The sequence below is a fragment of the Colias croceus genome, chromosome Z (genome assembly GCF_905220415.1).
Source record: "Colias croceus chromosome Z, ilColCroc2.1".
Classification (NCBI taxonomy): Eukaryota; Metazoa; Arthropoda; class Insecta; order Lepidoptera; family Pieridae; genus Colias; species Colias croceus.
The window spans coordinates 11762181-11777683 of NC_059568.1; the positions used below are offsets into that span (position 1 = coordinate 11762181).

General features: G+C 33.0%; 1 protein-coding gene across 3 annotated transcripts; it reads right to left on the minus strand.

Annotated features, from left to right (window-relative positions):
* Positions 1-656: 656 nt before the first annotated feature.
* Positions 657-15503, minus strand: LOC123705213. 3 transcript variants are annotated; one of them, XM_045653905.1, is made up of 8 exons: positions 15298-15503; positions 15003-15182; positions 13074-13159; positions 8871-9041; positions 4370-4513; positions 2467-2607; positions 2027-2149; positions 657-1550 (listed from the first exon to the last, which is right to left on the minus strand). In XM_045653905.1, exons 1-8 carry the CDS (start codon positions 15373-15375, stop codon positions 1448-1450), a joined length of 1026 nt encoding a protein of 341 aa, XP_045509861.1. In that variant the 5' UTR covers positions 15376-15503; the 3' UTR covers positions 657-1447. The 3 variants fall into 3 exon arrangements, with proteins under 3 accessions (XP_045509861.1, XP_045509860.1, XP_045509862.1); XM_045653904.1 differs by having other exon boundaries at positions 2467-2610; XM_045653906.1 differs by lacking the exon at positions 4370-4513.

Sequence of the window (15503 nt, forward strand, 5' to 3'; positions counted from 1 at the left end):
TGTGCTAAATTTCATTGTAATCGGTTCAGTAGTTTTTACGTGATAAAAAAATAAAAAATACAAACTTTCGCCTTTATAATATATACTAGCTTACCGCCCGCGGCTTCGCCCGCTTTCTCTAAAACTATTTGAAATTTAAACTATCCTATCTCTCAAGTTGGATCGAACTGCACATGGTGTGCGAATTTTATTATAATCGGTTATGTGGTTTAGGAGTCCATTGAAGACAAACATTGTGACACGAGATTTATATATATTAAGAAGATTAGATGGATATCACTATATCTATAGGTACTAAAATTCTCTGTCAACGTTGCTACCTCCTATACGAATAGATTAAACGTGATCGTATTAGTCGATGACAGACAAAACCCCCAAACCCACAAAGCGAGCAGCCTCGCGAAGCAATTCGATCTTTGTATACCTACGTGGCTTGGCTCAGGCTCAGCAGATGAAAATGCGAACGCAAGTTGATTTTCAATTTCACAAGCAATTGCTTCACGAGGCTGCTCACTCTGTGGGGACCCTCTTAATTACCAACCTTTATAAGTGCAATGCTTTGCGGGTACTTAGGAATATTTTTTTACATTGTACATTTTTAATTTATTAATATGTAAAGTAAATTTCATTCTAGGCGTTAAAATAAAACAAATTAATACAAAAATATGTTTTATTAATTCATTACATCTTTGTAAACCCCATACTTGTATTTTAGATAACAATAAACAGGACAAGTCATTTGAAACAGAACTAAACCCATTATAAGAAATTGAACCTACAACAACCGCCAAGTCCCTTTGTTATACATGTTAGGATCTTAAATTAATATGGATTAACATGATAATTATAAAATTATCGTAAGGTGAACCTTTTGTTTTGTAAATTGCTGACAAAGTACTTATAATAAATAAAAGCTATTTCTTACTATTCATTGCGTCATTTTACTGCATTTATAACGATTAGTTCATTCCCAGTTTAAATATAATTTAAGAACTTAATCGTTCACTATTTAAACGACGCAAGGAACATAATAAAATTATAAAAAGTGAGATGTAAAAAAACATAGATTACAGGTATATATACATCAAAAATGTTTAGACTAAGACACTGCTCTGATCATCCTATTGACAATATGGTAATTAAAAAAAGCTCCAAATTAGAAACAGTACAATAACGTGATGATCTAACACTTAAATGATACTGTAATCTTATTTACTATTATGTGTTATCAGTTAAATTGCGTTGAAAATAAAATGGACTTGGCGATATTAAAAAAAGGTGCTCAAAAAAACGTAAAACGCAGTTTGCATTAAGGAAAGAAGAACACTGAAATTTAAAGACTTGTCCTCATCAGATTGTCGTTTGACATAGCAATTGAGAGCTAGCAAAAATGTTCTGTACAACATTAAACATCGGTTTACATAATTGAAGTAAGATATAAGTCAGTTCAGTACACCTTTAGCTGATTCTTGTCGTCGAAGCCGGCGGAATGGCCAGCGTTGCGAACAATAAAAGAGTTCCCATCGAAGTGCATTCGCCTCTCGCCGCGTCTGTTCACAAAAATCCGCCTTACATTGCTGCTACGTGATCAGAATCTTACGATTACTTCAATCAACCTCATGTCAAATAAATCTATAGCAACCAACTGATATTGCGTGCCTTGTTTGAGGCATGCGAATTAAATGTCAATCAGTAAAAGACGACAGGCGCCTATCTAAACTATCGTAGGTAATCAAGATTCATTTCGAATTTATGGTTTTTCCAAGTAGCTTCATAACAAACACAATAAGATCTTGATAATATTGCAAATTTATTTGTCTAATCAGCTTTTGTACCATATACATAATATAGTCACGAAAATAAAAAGTTAGAGAATTCAAATTATAAATAACAAAAATTAAAGAAAGGGGGAGGAGGGGGTTTTTAATATGGCTGTAAAATTGAGAGGAATTTAAGTTTTTAATGAGGGCAATTTCAATCAAGTAAATTTAATAAATAAACTGCTCGCATTTGTTTTGTATCTCACCGCACGAACAAATGCTGAGTCTGTCCAAGCGAGGCAGTGCAGTGCAGGAAGGGGCTGGTTATGGAAGCCGACCCATTGCTGGGACTCGTGCGCAACTGGTACTTGTGGCTGCAGCGGTGGATTCTGTGAACATTGCATCAATTAAAATAGACATTTAAAAATAATAACATGTAACTTTTGAAAAAAGTTAGCTTTCCTAAATCTAGAATAATTGATATATGAAAGATGTTATTCATGGTGAACATTTGTTGATCAACAATTTGCATTTGAATTTTCAATATGCGTTACTCTGCTAAGCGCAGTATTGCCAACAGCTCTGCAAAAAGTTTATTAAATTTTGTTGTTAACTAAACAAATGTTTGCCGTGAAATTAGTATGTTTGAAACTAAATTTTGCCATTACCAATAATTATTATTGTAGTAACTTATTAGCATTATAACCTGACAAGTCCATCAGCAGTTTGGCTGACGCGAACATTGTTAATGATCCAATTGTCGATGCCATCGTCAGTGAGCCAGTATTGGGCAGCTTGTAGGAGAGACAGCGCCTCGTTGACGTATGACGGCCCGTGACGCGACTCGCTGCTGAGGCAAATTAGGGAATATCCGAAAACTTTATTTTCATTTCATTGGTAGGATAAATAAGGATTGAATGATTTGTTGGAATCACTCGTAATAATTTCTTGTAACAATAATTCAATACACTATTTATAGATAATATCTGAATTCGTAGGAATATTCTAGCTAGGAAAACTGAGCCTCTTTAAAATTGTAACATAATAATTGTACGATAGATTTCTGCTTATTTTTCTGATAACAAAAATCTTATATATAAAAATGAATCGCAAAATGTGTTGGTAAGCGCATAACTCGAGAACGGCTGAACCGATTTCGATAATTCTTTTTTTATTATATATCTTGAAGTACGAGGATGGATCTTATGTAGGGAAAACGTAAACATGTACCACGGGTGAAGCCGGGGCGGACCGCTAGTTTCGAATAAAAATAACCATAATATTATAACGTCTATTGTAGGAAAATAAGCCCATAACAAATATTTCGTTAATTCTATGCTAGGTACATAATGATCATGATCATTATTCGAACGGCGCAAAAATCTGCAAAAACAACCTACCTATCAAGAATGAGTATCTTAGAAATAAATTTCTTATTTCTAATTTATGGATGTATGGATGTATGGATGTATGGATGTTTGTTACTCTTTCACGTAAAAACTACTGAATGAAATTTGAATGAAACTTTACCACAATATAGCTTATACATCAGAATAACACATAGGATAGGTTTTATCCCGGAAATCCCACGGGAACGGGAACTATGCGGGTTTTCCTTTGAAAACGCGGGCGAAGCCGCGGGTGGAAATCTAGTGTAGTTATATAACTGTGTATAGGTATATCGCTCAATGTCTTATAATAAGCCTATTAAAGAAGTAGGATTAAATGTAAAAATAAGTACTTTAGAACAATCATGGCATTGGTTGAATGCTATAACAAAATACAATCTGTACAAGTAGGCATTAAATTATAGGTAACGATTCCATTTTATTAATTTAAACTAGCGGTCCGCCTCGGCTTCGCCCGTGGTACATTTTCACGTTTTCGCTACATAAGAATTAAGAACCATCCTCGAACTTCAAGGAATATTATAAAAAAAGAATTAACGAAATCGGTTAAGCCGTTCTCAAGTTATGCGCTTACCAACACATTTTGGGATCCATTTTTATACCTAGTATATAGGGTGTCAAATGTGTCAATGGGACGAAATTTTTAAATTCAATTTAATTTATTTTCAAGATAGGGTACTAAGAAGGTGGATGGATCCTACTACATCATGAGCCTACATCCATCTTCGACAGCCGGTAACAGCCTCACAAAGGTAACTTTGTCAGTGCTCATGGGCGGTGGTGTCACTTCATTAGGTGATCCACCTGCTCAGTTACCTGCTCTTACATAAAAAAAAATAAAAATAAAAATCATGTTAACTATATCGGTAACATAATATGGGATTGTTTTTTTTTTTTGTTATTTCTACCTTAACTACTTAGCTGTAAAATTAATATTTTTATACAAATAAATATAAGTAGGTAGGAACATACATTATCACTAGTTACAAGTAACAAAAATAATCCATCTTACTTAACAATAAATTGATCAAGATTTCTAGTTAACTACGCTTGCCTTTTTAATCTTTTATACTGTACGTTCAATTTAAGCATCTATAAAAAGAAAAATGTTTAATAGAAAAATTACTCCCAAATAACGAATAAACTTAACTAAAGGTACTCGCAACAAATTCAACAACTACAAGCAACATGTGGGCTAACTTGTAGAACACATTGAGAGTGAAATCCTGGCTCATGTCCAGGAAAGTGTCCGTGGTGGTCCGCGTACCGGCCGCGTCCACCAAGTACACCAGCGCGCACTGCTCCGCCGTGAACGAGACGCCCTTGTACCACATCTTGGCGTACCTTCAGAGATTGCGCTAGTTACCTCAGTAGAAAGAACTGACCGACTAGACTAATTTAACTTGAAACATGTGAAGCTCTTTATTGCTTGCATCTTATAATATAGTTATATAACTACGAAAATTTACAAAAAATATTTGTAATCAACGTATTATTGAAAATAAGTAGTACCAAGAAGAATGTAGCTCTTTAATCTAAAAATACGTTGATTTAAAAAAATATGCAACAAAATGTTCAATCAAATATAGCTGACGAAAACAGCACGTTAGGTACATGTCGGAAAAATATAAAATCTATTCTCACGTTCCTCATCGCTGGAAGCCGATGGCAAAATGTGTCGAATAGCACTGGGGAAAATGCATTTTTCAGATAGATCATAGAATATGTGAGCTTACTGAATGTAAATCGATTTGACAGCTTAGCGACCGAAATATTCACGAATCATTTTATATGTATTTATGTATTTTGTTCAACATTTATCATAGTTGTAAAATACAATAAGATATCAATTGGCCACCCATGAACAATTGTTTGGCTAGAATTGTACGACGTGGTCCAGACTCGAGAGTCGAGAGGCGTCAGGAAATTGGACATTGACCGCTCTAGCTCACATGACTACGAAGTAGGATGTATTCCATCCGGTGTCAAACCGAATGTTTTGACTTCATCGTCCTATATAATATAAATAGGTTATAATATGACGTAAAGGTAGTAAAAGTATTAAAAGTGTAGGCTATATTTAATTTTCCAATGAAAGTAACTATATTTATAGCCATTTTAATAGGCAACATTTGACAGTTCAACAAAATTCAACAACGTAACCTAGTAACGACGACATAGAATAACATGATATTTCGTTTTGTTACAACTGCACATTTGCTTAACTTTTTTCAATTACGATTACATATTTATAATAATAATGACCGATACAAGTAATTTTAAGATTTCATTTTACTGATAAACCATTCTAAACATAATAAACAATTTCTGAATTGAAGAACTGACGTCGCTACAATTTTGTGTCAATAAACCTTTTTTCTTTTTAAATACCAGAGATGTTACTCTAAAAATCGAAATCTGACATCTAGAATCGAATGCATTGATTACTTGTGAATAAAAATCTTCATAAATTAATAAATTCGATTGACAAATGTTTCAAGTCCGTATCGATTAATTCACTTTAATCGATGTTTTTAAGCAAGTTACCTCTCTTCGAAGATAAAATTGATAGACGTCAAATGTTGCCTATTAAATTGGCTCGACCAAGAAGCTTATATCTAATACACTGGAGATTGCACTATGACCATTGACTTGTCACAAGAAAATATAACCTTGAATGACGTCAGTGTTGTTTTTTGTCTCTTTCTGTGGGTGACCACACTGGTTTGTATATTCAGGATTTTTCGAAATAGAAAAAACTAAAAATCATGGTCTATAAATAATAACGACATATATTTTTAACAGTATTAATTATATTATAATATTACTGGCCTTACTTTATAGGTACATACAATTTTAATTGGTATAGAATGATAATTTTAAATAACTCTTGGCTACAAAGCCTGGATATGAACCGATATATAGCATTAACATCCTTTGTAAATAGAGGAAAGTTGTGTTTTGCATCAGATGCTGTTTACCAAATTGTAAGCTACTCAGATCTTCTTTTTAAACGCGTTGCTTCGACGGGTCAATTTCAAGCCAAAATCATCATAGAAAAACTGTTTATAATAAACGCCTTGCACAAATTTCAGGAACACAACTTTACGAAGTTTATTTTTCAAAAGGTATTTTTTTCTGGGTCGTAATCCTCAGTAATTTTACCCTTGATGGGCACATATATTTCTTTTTATTTTACTTTTTGGAAAGCTGAAATACCTAAAACAAAAAATATGAGGTAAGTTAAAAAAGTATAAATTTCAATGTAAAAACGAACAATCTTATAACTACATGTGAGTGCAATGCCGATGTCGAGTGTTGTTTCATTACTAGTAAAAATCTTGAAAATGGTGTTCTAAATTTCATCATAATATTGTTATTACAATATATTCTCTTCACTATCCATAAAAACTCGTCATCATGGTTACCTTACTTGTTAATTTTGTTTATTGAAAACTTGTTGAAAAATGATAAAGTATTAGGAAAATAACAAATTTAACATGACTGCTTTCTAAAATGATGCAAAATTTTACAATTTTTGCCATTGAAATGATTCTAAACAGGTAAATGCAGGAGTATTGAGGAATATTGTAAATAACGTAAATATACACTTGCCTGTGAAATTCTATGCCAGAATTTGGTGTCCAAACACTTCTGCAATTTTTCAAAATGCAATACATTATTTATATTCGGAAAATATTTATTAAATACGCAACAATATTAACTTAAATATTCGAAGCGACGCAATTTTTTTGACACTTATGCCATATTGTCAAAGTGAGAGTTGCTACAATTTTATTATGGTAACTACCCATAATCAGGGAGTATCGCTTTTTAATAATTGGTCCAGATACTTATTTTATTTAGCATAAATAATAATTATCTCATCCAACAATGCTTCTGAATGACGTTGTTGGCAATTTATCAACAAACTTATGTACAAAAACTAACCTTTTGCACAGAATATTACGGCATACATAGTAGCCTTGGGAAAACTTCGTATTAACAGTGGCAATACCAAGTTAGGTGTGAAAGTGATAAAACACAACAATTTTCTTGTTACACGTCAAATGTTCATACCGAAATCTCCAGTGTATAAGATATAAGCTTCTTGGGCTCGACTATACCTAAGTAGTCAAACATCAAACATTTATCAAAATTAGAAATTGTTATAGAGTATACCTAGGACTCTTCGGCAAATGAAATGTAATTAATATAATTAAATCGTGGTTGATGGCTGATGCAAAGGTACCAGAAAAGTGCACTGCAACGCTACCATAAAAGCCAGCGCTAAAAGCAATAGTTAATACTTGTGTTATTATAAAATGATCGAAAATTTTAATTGCATTTCATTTTCATTACAAAATGAATTATATCAGATCTGTGTTGTGTGATATTGACCTGCGGTTTGGCTTTTCATTAAAATCACTGCCTGTCCCTAGTAGCGAGCGCAATTGAAATTCAATTACAAACAAACTGTCCAAACAGTCTATATTATAGTTTCTGGGTGGGGAAATTGTGCATTTAATGAAATGGGTCCAAAACATTGATGTTTTATTTTATCACAGCTCATTTTCGTAAATCAGACACCTCAATATACAGCTAATGTAAAACAAAAGTACATAATATGTGCAAGGAACATCATATCATACGTAATGCTAATTTAAATATTAATACAATGTAACTTTGCATGATGTTTTATTTCCTTGATATCTGTAGAACACATATAATAAATCATATAATAAATCTGTAGAAGGGTCAATTCTGTACATTGAAAATATTGAAAAAATAAATAGCAGGGGGTGTTCCTGGATCGATACCAAACCCAAATATGTGATTAAACATTTTTTTGTCTGTCTGTCCGTCTGTCTGTCTGTCTGTCTGTCTGTATGTGAAGGCATCACGTGAAAACTAACGGTTCGATTGCGATGAAACTTGGTAGAATTATACCTTTTTATCCTGGGCATAAAATAGGATACTTTTTATCCCGGAAAAATACGTAGAAAAAAAGTAATCTTAATTTTTCCGCGCGGACGGAGTCGCGGGCGGAAGCTAGTAGGTAATAAAGATGAATAATTTTGACGTTCGAGGAATATTGCGTTATTTTAATATCAGGCGCAAAAATACATTGTGATTTGTTCGACGACTTGTTACTGTATGTACTATGTGCTCTCTCATTTCTTTCTTTCTTCTTCTTTCTTTCTTCTTCTTTCTTTCTTATTATTCGGCTCGCTTACCGCCATCACTATCAACTTGTACCGACATCAAACACTGTTTCAATTTCTGAAATTAACGACACTACATACCTACCATATAAAGCACACTCAATTTTAAACGTTGTTGGAATGAATATTAAAATGTCGACTATATTAATTTACTTTACATAGAAGCTGCCCAGACATATTGAAATACTGCTCATCTCATATTGGATTTACGGGTATTGCGAACATGCGAAGTTTAATAATGGATTGTGAAATTCAATTTTCATGTGCAATTTTCATATATTTTTATTCCGTAATAACATCTGGAGGCACAATAGAACGAACCTAATATGATCAACTATGCACAATAGACGAGCATATTAGGTTTGTTGTATTGGAACATATTAATCTTAATATTGCATCTACCTACGATACATATTACATAATATTTTTCATCTAGAAACATGTACGTATTACCGATTCCTATATTATCTACTTACTTGTTATTCCCTTGCTGGTGGCGAGCCTGTATCTCGACCCTAGAGCCATAGTGATAGACTCGACCGTTGGGATGGATGAGGGCCGCCGCCGCCCCGGAGCGGGAGAGTGCCAAAATAATGTTGTTCTTCGCGTTTGTCACTCGCACAGCGCCGTCGATCGTCATGTCCACCCTTCAAATTATTAACTGCGATATTGCCTTCCATAATGGCATTTTACGGTACTAAACCGCATTACGTCCATTTAAATGTATCGATAGACTAATAGTGCTTCGATCGTTTCGTTCGTTGGTAGTGGAAATTGGACATTGGTCTTAAAGAGACTTGAGAGCTCAGGAGGAAAATTATAATTTATATTATCATCAGTTTACAATTTTGTTACCAGCAGTCGTAGTTATAAAAAAACACACTGATTCACGTTCTTGGGCGGATAAATCGATTGCTAATAATAATAATTAATAACATCCTCTTTCATAAAAGCATAAAATATTGCAATTTATCATTGCGACATATTATAACATGGATTACATTATTATAAGTAGGTAATGCAGAGAAATTTAAATGTATTACGGAAATTTAAATTTTGCAATTAAGTAGTATTTATATTCTAAGCCTATTTTAGTAAGTAAGAAGTCTATTTATTCTTTATAGAAAGTAGAAATCGACCTCAGTTCCTACAATTATACTTAGATAGGATCCCTATTGTAAGATCGATATTGTCACAGCCTAATTAAATGCTCCATTGAAACGTGAATATCGGAAACTCTACGTCTACTGATGCGAATGTTTGAACACCAATACGAAATTAGCATTGATTGTAAATTAATTGAGTTTCGAATGCATCACGGCTATATGCATGAATTCTCTATAGACATATTGTTTGGTGAAATGTATCTGAGGGTCACAGGTCACAGGTGTTAATGTTATCAAGACAGAATACACTAGGTATAGGTATAGGTATTACTAACATAATCCCACGGTTAAAAACAGTTCATTTGAAAAGATAAATTAATTACGGACGGAAGGTACGTAATTTTATCAGTATAAAAACCATAAAACATTGTAATATCTGCAATTAATATCACATAATATATTAATACAAAGGATTTTAATACAAAGGATTACACAATGCAAACAAACTTTCCACGAAACATTTAAGAAAACCTGTTACAACAATTACAATTAATTAAAGGTGAACAAAAAGAAGCCATATATTTTTTCAGGAAATAAAATACTTAATTATTTTTTGATAATTACTAAACAATTAATGTAAAGAGAGAGAAATACACAATCTGTAGCTTGCAGCATTATGCAAACGTACCTACTCAGGTACAATGTAGGTACAGTCACGAGCATTAATAAGAGAACAAATTCAATAATATCTGTCTGCCCGTATGTATACAGCAAAAATATCTGACATTATATATTCTAGGAGGTAGCAACGTTGACAAGTGAGCATTTTAGTATAGTTGGTTCTTTGATATGCTGTTCCTCTTGCTATTTCGGTTACAGTCCGGGCTGTCTGGCTGGCCGCAGTGGTTGCGTTTATTAGTGCGCATCTTATCTGCACAGGAAAATATCCTTAATTTAAAGTCATTTTTTAACGCGTAATTTTTAATCGTTTGCCTTTAGATAGATCCATTAGACATACATTTTTTATTGCAAGACGTTTTTTTCGTTGTTAAATAGGTGCCAGACGCAATTTTTATTTCAAAATAATTAAAATATCATCGAAATAAGTGAAATTCCATCAACATGAGTCGTGAAGGATAAGTAATCACTGTGTTACTTATACTATATTATATAATATTCATTTTACTATTTACAGTTTTTTTGCAACAATCTACCATATCGCCTCCTTTTTCCCAACGAACCTCAAATAGGACGTTAATGTAAACTTGATAAAAACCAAATATCATCAAGAAATTAAATACTTTTTAACGGATTTTAAACGCGATTTTTATTCATTGTATTATTTTCCCAAGTCTTTAATTTCAAAATGTATAATACTCGCGTAAAATCAAACACTAGAAAATACAAATATCATCAAATTCATATTTATACGCAAAAGTGTAATAAATATGAAACCATCTATTAAAAATATTAGTTTACTAATTATTCAATATAAGTATTAAAAAAGGATAATATAATATAAATAATAAAGTTATTACTTACCTTTTAAGCGGACTTATGTTGATGTAATTTCACTTATTTCGATGACATTTTAGTTATTTTGAAATAAAAATTGCGTATGGCACCTATTTTACAACGAAAAAAACGTCTTGCAATAAAAAAATTATGTCTGATGGATCTATCTAAAGGCAAAAGATTAAAAATTACGCGTTAAAAAATGACTTTAAATTAAGGATATTTTCCTGTGCAGATAAGATGCGCACTAATAAACGCAACCACTGCGGCCAGCCAGACAGCCCGGACTCTAACCGAAATAGCAAGAGAAACAGTATATCAAAAACCCAACTATACTAAAATGACTTTTTTTTAAACGTTGCTAGCTCCCGTACTATTAGCAGGCAGCATAATAAAGTGGCATCAAAATTATGTGATGAAAATGTACAGCAAATAATTATTGTGATAACCTCTCGAAGCATAAATATATGACGTCACTTAAGAGACAATAATTTATAATATTTGACACAATTTTTTATTTCTGTATTTTACATTGATTCCTCACAAAAAGCGTAAATATGTGACCTGCAACTAGGGCGCAATAATATCTGACACAATTTTATATTTCTGTATTTTGAATTTCCTCACCAGTCACAAAATCATAAATATTAAATATGTGACATCAACTGGGAGGCAATAATATATGCCATTCCCGACATGTGATATATATCTGTCGTGGTCATATCGTAGATTTGATCATTTCATGATATGAGTGGCCATTTCACGAAATGGTCGCATATCGTGAAATGGCTAATTTAGTTTGGCCACATCATGATGTGGTTTGGGCAGATCAATGATAAGAAATCGTTTCACGATATGGCCAATTAACGCACGGTTTTTTCATGAAATGATCAAAATTATTTGATCATATCGTAAAATAGTTACATTAATCGTTGGCAGAGGCGCTGCAGCCTGCAAGCTCTGTGTTTATATGATAAGATGGCGGCCGCTGGCGAAAATTAAATTATTCGCAGTTAAAAACTTCATACTTCGTTTAATAACAATATTATGAAGAAAGTCATAGCAAAGAATTTACGACGAAGAGGTACGAGTACTATGGAAAATGTGGATATCTTATATGTATTTAAGAAAAAATGCGACTTAAATAAAATAATTTAAGAAACTACTACTATATTATTATAATTGTTTGTTTTTTTAAAAAGCGATCCGCTTCTGGCACTCGCCGGCCGCTGCCGCGGCACGCTCGCTTTGCTCGCTCGGCTCGTGCGTTGTTTATCAAAGTCTAACCTTACCTAACTGTTTTCTATTGCAAAAACGATTCGCTTCTGGCATTCGCCGGCTGCTGCCGCGGCACTAACTTAAATGACATTAAAAAAGTTTTTAGAATATATGTAGTTATTCTGAAATTTTTTAATATTTTATGGACTCTTTATATTTTATACGATCTGGCCAAATGTGGATGACCAAATCGTGAAACGTTGACGATTTAACGATCTGATCAAACTATGTTGGCCATTTCACGATATGCGACCATTTCGTGAAATGGCCACTCATATCATGAAATGATCAAATCTACGATATGACCACGACATATCCACTTCCACTCTTTAATAAGTTACTGTTTTAGATATACATATAATTGATAATAATTGTAAAACTCGTAATTGGCGTATTGTATCATAGATATAAGTAGATTAAGTCAAACTGTAAGCTGTGTAGTTTTCGAATAAATAAATAAATAAATAAATAAATATTTTAGACAGATATTATTTAACTCGTTCTTATGACAGATATTTTTGCTAATCTGCAAAATATAGTAATATTTATGCTTCTGACTGTACCTCTCTCATAGTCATACATAATAGGCCTTGTTCACAATGGGCATCGTTGGGCGAGTAGAGGCAATCACGATAGTGTAGACTGTAGAGGTCCTACAAGTATAAATGATCGACCTTCACTGTAGCCGTAATGGCAGCAAACATCGACCGATCGACGATCATTTGCTGGGCCAACGCTGCCCATTGTGAAGAGGGTCCACAGATCTAATCATCCACGTACTTGACGCGATCCCTGAGCCGTAGGCAAATAGTCCCGTGCGGTGTCACCGACGCATTGTACCCGGCGCCACCAACGACATCCGTTACCTGTGGCCACGGAACCATTATGTACCTACGTTTGCAGTATACAGAGACAAAGGTCATGCAAGTAAGAAGAAATATAATATATTAAACAGAAAGTAGGTAAAATATTAAATATGAATGATAAGAAATGAATTTCTTTGCCACAGCAATCACTATCAAAATTTTAAAGAACTACCTACAATAAGGCAAATAATGTTAGATTGTTAGAAAAATGATAATAACCAAAGAGCCCACGACGGCCAGACATTTTTTATTTTGAAAAGTTGAAAGTTTCTCTGTAACTATGTATATGTCTCCGATACAGATAAGAACGACCAGCGACTATCAATTTTGGGTTATGGTTACTTTGGCAGGAAACAGGTAGTAAAGGCACAATAATATTGTAAAACTGTGGTAAAGGTGTATAAAATTGTACCTAACTTTCATTATAGTATAAAAGCTAAATTTTATATGTATAGGTATGTTACTTGGGGACGTATAAAAAGAAATAAACAAATATGAAATAACACACTAAAAACATTAGTTAACTATAATTATTATTAAAAAAAATAGTATATAATTATAGTATAATATATCTATCTATTTACGTATCTCGATGACACAATAACTTTATTACTTTTATTATACTATTATTTTTTTAATAATTAATTATAGTAAACTAATGTTTTTAGTGGGTTATTTCATATTTCATACACTTTTAGGTAGTAACGTTAATTTGATGATATGTTAGTTATTTTTTAAATGTGTCTGGCAAGATGTAAGAACCATGAAAACTGTCCGACTCTTTAGGTACCATCTTTTTATAGGTCCCCAAGTAAGTAACATAACTATGTAAAATTTAGCTGTTAAACTATAATGAAAGTTAGGTACTTACTACCTGTTTCCTGCCAAAGTAACCACAACCAGAACTTGAAAGTCGCTGGTCGTTCTTACTTCTTATCTGTACCTATAGGAGACATATACAGAGAAACTTTCAACTTTTCTAAAGTAAGGAATGTCTGGCCGTCGTGGGCTCTTAACCTATAAGTATTTTCTTTAGTGGAATATGATAATATTGTCTGTAATTTTCATTTAAATTTATTTTCCAACAGTGGGTAGCCTCAGATTGCGATTTTTATTTTAATAGATATTAACGTGACGGCTATAATCCTGAATACATTGGCCTTCCAACAGAATCCCAGATGCAATCCATTAAGATAAGCCAATTAAACACCAAAGCGAACTACCTAACCTTACGGTTTGGATTTACATAACGTACCTACGTACCAAGTAGGTACCTACACAAGTTTCATTAACTTCTAAGGCCATGTTCATCATTTATTTTAATAAATGAAATAGTTATACATATTTCATGTTCCACAAGAACAGTTTTGTGAAACATGGAGCATTAATCAAAATTTATCAATAAACCTTACGTTTTGAAAATTTAAATTCTTTTTTACTCTGGCAAATCACTACATAGTATAAAACAACGTCGCTTTCTTTGTCCCTATGTCACTATGTCCCTTTGTATGCTAAGGTTTTAGTATAAAATTTATTAGGTTTTAGAAAAAGCGGGCGAAGCCGCGGGCGGTAAGCTAGTATGTAATATTCAACCAGCAGTTTTTAGTTTTTATCTACTAAATTTGGGGCAATGACCCCTTTAAATAAAATTTTCGGAACCTAATCTAATTCAAGTCAATTTAATAAAATAATTGACCAAAAATATTATTTATAAAGTCTACGATGAGTCTTTACAAATAAAAAGTCATTCTACGTAACAATAACCTAGTAAATCAAAATATATATAAAGCGTATGCGCCAAGGTCATTACCCTCAACTTTAACCCCGGCTGGCGGCTAGTTACCTCAAGTTCTCTCCAGGTGTCAGCGTGATAGATGTCATCGCCGGGATAAAAGGGTGCTTTACGTTGCAACGGCGCCCGCCATGGAGGCTGCCATGCAGTGGCACCCACTAACTCCGCCTGCCCTAAGCCACCCTCGAGAAATTTGCTGTAATCTTGGAAAGCAGATAGATTCGACTCTTCCTGAGTTAAAACAATTTTAGTATAATAATCATCCGTAGTATATTAATTAATAATATTATTTACAATTAAATGCATATTATATTTTATTATTACAATCTATAAATAACATTTATACCTGATTATATGAATGTGCTGTATAAACGCTACGTGGGCGAACTGGCATTACGTCTTTTCTAAAGTCTGCACTAGCCATTCTAACACTTCTTCAACTTAAAACTGTTTAGATCATTCACTGTTAAAATAAAAAATACCAGGTCAACAAAGACTATCGTCGGCAAATGCTACATAGTACGAATCATTCTTCTGACGACTAAAAAGTGA

What these genes read in the sequence shown, in the direction of transcription:
- LOC123705213 (XM_045653904.1), bottom strand. Translation starts at nt 15,375, where the DNA reads ATGGCTAGTGCAGACTTTAGAAAAGACGTAATGCCAGTTCGCCCACGT. An exon ending in CGGCTCAGGGATCGCGTCAA is followed by an intron (nt 9,042 to 13,073) that starts GTACGTGGATGA and finishes AATAATTTGAAG; the next exon opens with GGTGGACATGACGATCGACG. An exon ending in ACTCTCAATGTGTTCTACAA is followed by an intron (nt 2,611 to 4,369) that starts GTTAGCCCACAT and finishes AATTTGCCTCAG; the next exon opens with CAGCGAGTCGCGTCACGGGC.